The sequence below is a fragment of the Nansenia antarctica genome (assembly GCF_963989245.1).
Source record: "Nansenia antarctica genome assembly, chromosome: 4".
In the NCBI taxonomy this organism is placed as follows: domain Eukaryota; kingdom Metazoa; phylum Chordata; class Actinopteri; order Argentiniformes; family Microstomatidae; genus Nansenia; species Nansenia antarctica.
In genome coordinates, this window is record NC_137689.1 from 71838926 (window position 1) to 71849808 (window position 10883).

General features: G+C 43.6%; 1 protein-coding gene across 1 annotated transcript; it reads left to right on the forward strand.

The window, feature by feature from the left end:
• Positions 1-6127: 6127 nt before the first annotated feature.
• Positions 6128-9839, forward strand: LOC308156346 (uncharacterized protein). The gene is made up of 6 exons (XM_080529684.1): positions 6128-7089; positions 7467-7613; positions 7731-7961; positions 8288-8452; positions 8566-8815; positions 8956-9839. The coding sequence occupies exons 1-6, from the start codon at positions 6916-6918 to the stop codon at positions 9618-9620; spliced, it is 1632 nt and encodes a 543-aa protein (XP_080385810.1). The 5' UTR covers positions 6128-6915; the 3' UTR covers positions 9621-9839.
• Positions 9840-10883: the final 1044 nt, after the last annotated feature.

Genomic DNA, 10883 nt, shown 5'->3' on the forward strand with positions numbered 1-10883 from the left:
TAAGTGTCGTGTGTCCAGAGGAAAGTGGGCCGGTGATGACTCTGAATATTATCTGTATTATCTATCACTTTCCTTGTGCGACACTTGACTTGTTGGCCTGGCTCTGGCTGCCTTTCGGGAGCCTTATCTTTGCCGTGAAAAGGCCAGACCTTGGCCAGCATGTGGATGTGGCCCTGGTCCCAATCGAACGCCACACTCAGACCAAACATGGCCCAGTAGCTACTGGAACAAGTCAGGACCACGTTCCCCACACCAGAGCTGGCCCATGGCAAACTGCCAACTCTCAGTCCGAACTCACCTAACCCTACCCCCCCCCATACATTTGGACCAGCTCATTTTGTGCTTGCCTCTCCATAAACGGGGTTCTGTGCCTTACAGTGCCTTTCCTTTACAGTACCTGGCTCTGGGTCTGGGTCTGGGTCTGGGTTCTGGGCACGACTAATCAGGCTGAGTAATCACTCTTACGGGCCTATATTAGCTCTGGGAGTGCTGGGACTGATGGATGGCCCTGTCTGTGTCTCTATTTCTCCTGGTCAGAGGAGATGAATTGCTCCCTCTGACTGTCTCACTGCAGCAGGACAGTATGTACAGCACCTCTGGGGCTGGGAGGGGGGGGTGGGGGGGGGCAGCGGTGGGGAGGGAGGGGGGGGGGCAGCAGTGGGGGCAGCGGATGAAAAAAGAGAAGTTAGAGGGAACAGAAAATCAAGACGTTGTGGCATAATATTGACAATCTTTTTCCTCTGTTGTGACGTTAACTTATTTGGATAGGCATGGTGATAGAAAGCAGGTTCCGCCGCCAAGCAGCATAGACAGGCACACTGTGATAATACCTCCTTCCTTTCCCTCTGTTTCCCCTGTTATACCTCCTGCACTCTGAGACGGAAATAACTCCAAACAGACAGAGAGATCCATCTGGGGCTCCGCAGACAGAAGGAGGGCAAGCCGCCTCCGAGGGCCCTCGTTGACACGGCCAAATGAGTCTGACAGGACACGGAGGGCCAGGGAATTATATTAATGTTAAGAAGGCGAGAGGGGCCGGTGACCTTTGGAACATCCTATAATGATTCACATCAAGGCCCTCTGAGGCTGAGGAGCTTGGCGTGGGCGGCGTATTCCATTTATCACTGGACCCTTCACTGCCTCCCTGCCTCTCCCTGCCTCTCCCCATTCACTCCACACTAAAATCCACTGGTCCTTTCTCTGCCTCCCTGCCTCTCCCATTCACTCCACACTAAAATCCACTGGACCTTTCTCTGCCTCCCTGCCTCTCCCATTCACTCCACACTAAAACCCTCTAGACCCTTCTCTGCCTTCATGCTTCTCACATCCACTCCGCACTAAAACCCACTGGACCCTTCACCGCCTCCCTGCTTCTCCCATTCACTCCACACAAGGCACGGCTATGTTGAAGTGGACCAGAGAGGTTTAGATTCAATTTTTTTTTTTTTTTTTGTCATTGCACAGAGTACAACAAACTACAAGTTTTGCACTAGGCACAGGGTCAGTCATAGTCAGCACCCCTGGAGCAATTACTGTAGGTTGGGGTTAAGTGCCTTGCTCAAGGGCACAACGGCTCACACGCAGCTCCTTCTCTCTTCCTGAGGCCGGGATTGAACCAGCGACCTTTCCGATTGCTAGCCGGCCTCTCTAACCTCTAGGCTACCTGCTGTCCCCTTTTATACTACTGTGAACTACTTAGAGGGTTTGTTTTGCTGGTTTGTGGTTAGCATGTAGAGGTTTGCCTATAAAAATAGCCTATAGTTTCAAAGATAGAGCCGAAGCAATCGGCCCTGAGTGTTTGAGTGTTTGTCTACCTGGGAGTGCCAGGTGGGCAGGGTCTGCACTGCTGGGACTGTTCCATTGGCTAGCTGGTTGCCAGGTAAACACGATGAAGCACAGCCAAAGTACTTGAGACTTCAGTTTAAAATAGTATGTGAACCCAATGTCTGGTGCGGAGAGCGGAGACAGAGGGATGATAGAACACAGGTAGGCGGCTGGGTTTTATTATTTCAGTTTGATAGCGGCTATGATCAGCTTGGCCACGGCACAATGCCGATGGGATCTGGCAGGAATTGATATTGCACAGCCCCGGGCTTCCCAGACTTATTAAAACCATTAAAACTCAGCGTTCAGTTTCCCTCCTAATGTCATTCTCCTCCTCCGAGAGGATCTGTCCATTTGCCAAACCGACGACAATCACAGACGGGACTTCATCCCTAATGGAAAGTAAACAAAATGAATAGAATCCAGACTCATAACATGAAGGCAATCAGTAGATGACTTTTTCATTTTCTTTCTTTTTTTTTTTACTTTTTTTTTCCATCATTCTTTCAGTTTATATGAGATGGAGATCTAGGACAAATAGCCCCCCAGTCCCTAGCTCACTGCACTGTATTCTTGGACAGAATGTTTTTTGTGATGGGATTATAATGATTCAATTTCATTTAGCCATGCTGGGTAAAGCTGGGGGAAGATAGCGTTGACCTCGCTGTGCCTGCGCACCCGGAAAACGCTGAGCAAGACAAATCCCATCTAAAATTCATAACTCTGTAACAAGAACACCCTTGAAAAGATGTGTGTGATAACTGTTTTCTTATTATATACAGTACCAGTCAAAGGTTTGGACGCACCTCCCCATTCAATTGAAGGTACTGTATATATAAGAAAAGGACTAAGAAAGTTGGGTCAAGTTACTACGGCATAAACTTTAAACAGCAACCAAGCATAATTTATCAAACAAGAAGTGATGGAGCTTAATATTCAAGGCTGACATTAGTCATTTCAACATGTTTCAGCTGATATGATCTTCTGGTGCTGCACAATATTGCAGTTACTGCACAATGATTCAAGCCCGGAAATTGCCATTTAAGTCAAAGTATGTGTATTTTGTGAGCGGTACATTGTATTTTCTTAGCTCCTCCTAAAACGATTTCCCTGGTGCCGTGACATATGACATTTCATCAACGTAGCGCTCCGAAAGTGTGGCTATCCTGTTAAGCCTGTTTGTACCAAGCTCCGCACCATGGGGGATCGGGCATTCTGCTGGGCTGCTCCCAGGCTGTGGAATGCTCTCCCTGGCCACCTAAGGACACCACAGTCTGTGGATGCTTTTAAACGAGGCCTTAAAACCTACCCTTTTAATAGAGCCTTTTATTAGCCTTTTTTATTGACATTTTTATTCTTAGCACTTTCTTGTTTTTAATCTGTAGCACTTTTCGAGAGATTTCTAAATGTGAAGTGCATTACAATAAATATTATTATTTATTATTATTATTATTATTTGTAAAGTAATATAACCCCCCGGACCCCCTTCACCTAACCCTTCCTCAGCAGCTTTTTGACGACTTTTGGAGTCCAATCAAGGACCCCAATTGAAATAAGCCAGTGGCTTTCTTGGGTTTTTATCCTGTTAGTTGACCTTGTATGTAATATGTACTTTCATGTACCTACTTCTGCAAATCTTCTAATAAAGTTTTCAATCAATCAATCAAAACAACCTTTCGGCACGTTTTATTGAGAATCGCTCCTAGCTATTCCTGTCGTTAATTTCCCAAAGAGCCCTGTGAATGGCTAACACGCATCACCACTGTGCTTCTGCTCTTTGAGGATTTTCATTCGTTTTCAAGAAAAGCCAGGAAGTGAGACAATTTGGCACAACAATGACATCTAAACATAAAACAACAGCTCCCGCTGGGACCGTATATGCTGAAATGTATGTATGCACTCCCTGCAACGTGAGTCACTTTGGATAAAAGCATCAGCTAAATGGAGTGTATTATATTATTATATGAACAGTTGTCTGAGGCAAACAATGATGCTAACCTTAACATTTACCAATTGAACTTTTCATCGCCTCAGACACTTTGTCACCGTCTTACAAGTGTCATCATTGTGAGTATGTTAAACTGCAGCGACACTGCTGCAACAAAGCCTCATACCTCAGCGTGAGTCCAGGCTAAGTGCCCTACACTCATCCTACCCCCCTCTGAATAAGCATGAGAACTATTTGCACTGTGCTTGATACACAGAGAAATTAATCTCACTCTCTGTCGATTCTCTCTAAGTTACTTTCAGCAAGGATGAGTGAGAGGCTACAGGCTTTTGTTAAACCTATCGAAGCCATTTATCTCATACAATTAATTTCATGCTCAAATAATCACACACAAAAAAAAAACCTTCCACCTCAACTTCTATTGTATGTCATTTGTTCTGCAGTGAACAATGTTCAAGAAATCTCAGGGTCTTAACTTTACTGTTGGCATAAAGTCCTTTCTTGCCCTGTGCTTATTGTAGTAGAGACATCTACTACCCCCCCCCCCCCCCCCGCACTGTGTCTCTACAGACACCTGTTTCCCCTCTCCATACTGTTTCTCCTGAGATTTCTACTACCCCCCTGTACTGTTTCTCCAGTCTCTGCTAAAGAAAAAGAAAATAAAAAATATATTTTTTTATATATATATCTATCTTCTAGCACGACGACTGCCAATGGCCGCTGGCCTGAGCTAGATGAATTTTCCCGCTACAGTACGTGGATTGATGATTCACTTACTTAGTCAAATGTACTTTCTGTAGTCTAAATGCCAAAAACGTCAATGTAAATGTATTCTATCCTTGTAAACTGCCAACCTCCCAAAAATTACGGGTTTCAGCAGACAAAGAAGACATCAATTATGTGATAACACGCAACACCCAATCTCCTGTGTTTGGAGAAAAACCGACCAGGGCTGGAAGAATACAGGAGCTGATTTTCTGAAACCTTTATTGGGCCAGATACACGTCCAGTAGATACACGTCCAATAGATACACATCCAATAGATACACATCCAATAGATACACATCCAATAGATACACATCCAATAGATACACATCCAATAGATACACATCCAATAGATACACATCCAATAGATACACATCCAGTAGATCCACATCCAGTAGATACACGTCCAATAGATACACGTCCAATAGATACACATCCAATAGATACACATCCAATAGATACACATCCAGTAGATACACATCCAATAGATACACGTCCAATAGATACACTTCCAATAGATACACATCCAGTAGATACACATCCAATAGATACACGTCCAATAGATACACATCCAGTAGATACACATCCAGTAGATACACATCCAATAGATACACGTCCAATAGATACACATCCAATAGATACACGTCCAATAGATACACATCCAATAGATACACATCCAATAGATACACATCCAATAGATACACGTCCAATAGATACACATCCAATAGATACACGTCCAATAGATACACATCCAATAGATACACATCCAATAGATACACGTCCAATAGATACACGTCCAATAGATACACATCCAATAGATACACATCCAATAGATACACGTCCAATAGATACACATCCAATAGATACACATCCAGTAGATACACGTCCAATAGATACACATCCAGTAGATACACATCCAGTAGATACACATCTAGTAGATACACATCCAATAGATACACGTCCAGTAGATACACACAGGGTTTCCGCGGATCCTTAAAAAGTCTTAAAAAGTCTTAAATTCATGTATATAAAATTAATGCCTTAAAATGTCTTAAATTCATTACAAATGTCTTAAACTGGTCTTAAATACTTTACCCAAACGTCTTAAAATTGTCGGGGCAGGACTATTTAATTTTACTTTTTCTCGCGGCATTTTTCTATTGAGCAAACGTTTAATTTCATTGAGTAGCGCGCAGACTCCTCCCCCTTGCGTTCCTTTGGTTATAGTCAGCTGCAGTGCTTGCTACCTAGCATTAGCCAGTCTGCGAGATGGGGAAGTGCAAGTTCAACGAGAGGTGGCTTGACGACAGAAGATTTTGCGATTGGCTTAAGTCCACCGGCTACCCAGAAGAAGCAAGATGCACTGTGTGTAGGAAAACATTCAAACTCGGCACCATGGGCATTAAGGCGGTTGAGAGCCACCTAAAAAGCGAGAGGCATAAAACGTCTGCTAAGGGCCAACAGCAGACGCCAGGAATCTCCCAGTTCTGCGTGTCTGCCCCGGGCTCAGCGCCCCAGACAACGGCTGCCGCTGCTAGCAGCACTGCTAGCGATCTCAGAGCAACGTTTGGTGGAACACCTACACTGAAATCGGAGATTGTGTGGGTTCTCAATACAGTGGTAAAGCACCAGTCCTACTCCTCCAACGAGGGGATTGGAGATATCTTTCGGATTATGTTTCCCGACTCCCAAATCGCCACTACATTTGCTTGTGGAAAGGACAAGGCGTCATACATAATACGTTTCGGATTAGCTCCTTACGTCAGAAACGAGCTGATCGCGAATGTGAACGAGTCAGTTTTTGTTCTAATGTTTGACGAGAGTTTGAATCATGCCACAAAAAACAAGCAACTCGACGTGCACGTGCGGTATTGGGTCGGCGATCAAGTGGAGTCGCGTTACCTGGGCTCGCAGTTCATGGGACACGCTAAAGCTCAAGATTTACTGCAACACTTCAAGGTAAGTGCATTTTGTCAATGACAAAGTATTAGCTTTACATTAATTTTGGCAGATACTGGCAATGTCATGTAGATTCAGTATAATAGTAGGCGTACCATAGGGAATGATGCGGTGTAGTCTAGTCATTTCCACGTTATAGAGAGCCACAGAGAGGGAGAGGGGACGCGGGAGCGGGCGGGGGGATGGTGGGGAGAGAGAGTATCTAAGGGCGTAGGGAGAGGGAGTAGATGGATGAGTTATAGTTTGTTAACTGAGGATGTGTGCAGACAGAATGTTAAAGTACATTGAACCATTGGCAATCATGCTATTATTATTGTTATTATAATCATCATTATCATCATCATTTATTATTATTGTTATTATTCTCATCATATTCATGTCATTCTCAGGAGTGTGTGGAGAGACTGAACCTGAGGAACATGGTGTCCATCTCCATGGATGGACCCAATGTTAACTGGAAGTTTCTGGAGCTTCTACAGCAAGAGCATGCTGAGCAGTATGGTGGTGCCCAGCTGGTTGTTGTGGGTAGCTGTGGGCTCCATACCCTACACAACGCATTCAAGTGTGGATTCTCCATGTGGCAACTGGAGAAGGTAAGATGATTATAACTATGAGAAGTAATCTTTCATTTGTCCCACAAGGCAAATTGGAATATTACAGCAAGTGGACACTTGACAGGATTTAAAGAGAGCATGAATTTACAGATGTTTCATACTATTAACTCCTAAGTTATTTTTCTAAGGGTTTATGCAATCAAAAGTGTCTGCACACATTATGTGTACAGTTCAGTCATTCTGTCAGTTTAGTTCTGGTATGTGTCTGTGTGTGTGTGGTCTACTGGGGAGCGCTGCTGGTTGAGCAGTCTGATAGGGCAGTGAGGAAGGACCTGCAGTATTGCTCCCTTACACACTTTGTGTCATTCCCCATGAGAGATGATGGCTAATTCAGCATTCTCCTCTCTCCCACCAAGGTGTTGAGAGCAATGCACTTTGTTTTCCACAATACACCAGCGAGGAGGGATGACTTCATTGCCCTCACCAAATCCTCAGTCTTCCCATTACCATTCTGTGGCCATCGGTGGATTGAGAACCTGCCAGTTGTGGAGAGGGCTATAGAGGTAATTAAAATCTTGATTTATATAGCACCTTTCTAAACAAAGTTACAAGGTGCTGCACAATGTATGATAAAATAGACATGCATGATAAAATAATACATACACATGGTGGAATTAAAGGTATGGCCATCACTGGTGAAGTATGTGGATGCAGTGAAGACAAAAAAGTTGCCAAACCCTGGGACAGCGTCATTTGACACCATCGAAGCAGCCCAGCGAGATCCGCTCATCTTGCCCAAGCTACAGTTCTTCATGGCCATCTCAAGGACCTTCACTCCCTTTCTCACAAAGTACCAGACTGACACACCAGTCATGCCATTCCTTGGCAAAGATTTGGCTGACTTGTCCAAGGTAATCAAATTAATAATGAACAATCAACAACAAAAGCAAAACAAGTTGAGTGTGTGTGGGCATGCTGAATGTGTGTGTGAGCAGGGAGAAATGGCAGATGCTACTGGGTGGCTTGATTAATTAAACTCGTCCTTAGTCAATACATAAAATTACTGAAAGATTATGTTTTGGCTAAGTAAAGGTTACTTATCATACTGTTATTGATATATTGCATATGTGATATGATATTATTTTAAATAACTATATAGAAATGCATTTCATGGTTAATGTGGTTATCAAAGGTACTTGCTTTACAATCATCATGCATTTTCTTGTTACCCTTTCAGAGTGTGCTGAGGCGTTTCGTCAAGAGGGAGCATCTCAATGACATCACTCCACTGCAGCTGGTCAGGCTGGATGTCGCTGATCAGAAGAGCTGGGTCAACCATACATACCGACATACAACCGACCATACAACCGACATAGGCCTGGGTGCTGAGGCAGCCCTCAAGGTAATTTAGATGTATTACTTAACTTTATATCAAATGATGGTCCATATACAGGCAGGAGAGAATACTGTGTTAGGCCATTCAGTTGTATTTAAAACACATTACCCATCTGTCAGGACCTCCAGAGAAAGGGGACCGTAGGGGAGCTCACTGCCCTAGAGTTTAGGAAGGACTGCATGACGGGTATGTCAAATATCCTAAAGAAAGTCCAGGACAGGAGCCCCCTGAAGTACCCCATCGTGAGACAGATGGCATGTCTGGACCCCACAGTCATGTACGCCAACCCAGACGGATGCCAGGGAAGAATGAAAAGTCTAGTGCAGAAGTTACTGCAAGACAAGCAGTTGTCTGGAGGTGTCTCTGCTGGTATGAATAGTTAATAGAAAAGCTGGAAATGTTGTCCCTGATTATTAGCCAATGGACAATTGGACATAAGCCTGTCTGCTAATCAGGATTAATCATGTAAATAATATTTCACATATTTCCTTTCATCTGTTTTGTTATAGGTGATGTGATTATCCAACAGTTTGGGAACTTCCTGTCTGTTGAGGCTAAAAACGAGCACTTCCTGTCCTTCCGGCCCATGGAAACCAGGCTTGACGTGTTCCTGCATGGCTACCTCAGCCAACCCTACCCTGAGCTCTGGGGTTTCTGTCAGAAGCTTCTTCTCCTATCCCATGGGCAGGCGACAGTCGAGAGAGGCTTCTCCATTAACAAGGAGGTGGAGACCGTTAACATTCAGGAGGACACTGTCATTGCCCAGAGACTGGTCTGTGACTATGTTGCAGTTTGTGGGGGGGTTGCCAATGTCCCTCTCACCAAGGAGCTGCTAACTTCGGTGGGATCAGCAAGGTCAAAGTACAGAGAACACCTAGACCTGGAGAAGAGGAAGAGGCAAAGCGCTGCACAAGGGCAGAAAAGAAAAGCAGCAGAAGAGCACATCATCGAGCTGAAAAGGAAGAAGCAAACTCTTCTAGTGGTATCTGATTCTCTGGAGAAGGATGCAGACAAGTTTGCTGAGCAAGCTGAGGGGAAGTCCGGCACCTTGATGGCTCAGCTCATCACAAAGTCTAACGTCCTCAGGAAGAGATACAAAGAAAAAATGTGTGATTTGAAAAAAATAGAGGCAGAACTGGAGAGTAAGGCCACAGAATTGAGGCTCATGCCGTGAGTGTGTTAAGTAGATGGGGTTTTTTTGTTAGATGTTTCCGACCAACTAATTGCACTTTTAATTTAATTAAGTTATTGAACCAGAGCTTTTATGTTCAATAAACAAAACAAGTAAACTTGAATGAGTCTCATTGATTGACATGCTATGCTTGTATTGTAGTACAGTGGAATCCCCTAACCATCGCATATATATATTTTTTCGGTCTTAAATTCCATTTAAAGTGGCATTAAAAAGGTCTTAAAAAGTCTTAAATTGAACTTGCTGAAACCTGCAGAAACCCTGTACACATCCAATAGATACACATCCAGTAGATACACATCCAATAGATACACGTCCAATAGATACACATCCAGTAGATACACGTCCAATAGATACACATCCAGTAGATACACGTCCAATAGATACACATCCAATAGATACACGTCCAATAGATACACATCCAATAGATACACGTCCAATAGATACACATCCAGTAGATACACGTCCAATAGATACACATCCAATAGATACACGTCCAATAGATACACATCCAGTAGATACACATCCAGTAGATACACATCCAGTAGATACACGTCCAATAGATACACATCTAATAGATACACGTCCAATAGATACACATCCAATAGATACACATCCAATAGATACACATCCAATAGATACACATCCAATAGATACACGTCCAATAGATACACGTCCAATAGATACACATCCAGTAGATACACATCCAGTAGATACACGTCCAATAGATACACATCCAATAGATACACATCCAATAGATACACATCCAATAGATACACATCCATTAGAGACACATCCAATAGATACACATCCAATAGATACACATCCAATAGATACACATCCAATAGATACACATCCAGTAGATACACGTCCAATAGATACACATCCAATAGATACACATCCAATAGATACACATCCAATAGATACACATCCAGTAGATACACATCCAGTAGATACACGTCCAATAGATACACATCTAATAGATACACGTCCAATAGATACACGTCCAATAGATACACATCCAATAGATACACGTCCAATAGAGGCAAATCAAATCAGCCTTGCCTGAGTCAATTAAGAGCTTCCTCTTCCTGATTGTCTCAGTCAGATGGGATGAGCAGGGGGAAAGGACAGGGCACATCTGTCCCTGCCGCTTTCAATTATCGGCCTGTTAGGATATTGGCTTCCTTATCTGGCGCACCGGGGTGGTTCTGCAAGGGTAGATCTTGTGAGTGTGTCTGTATT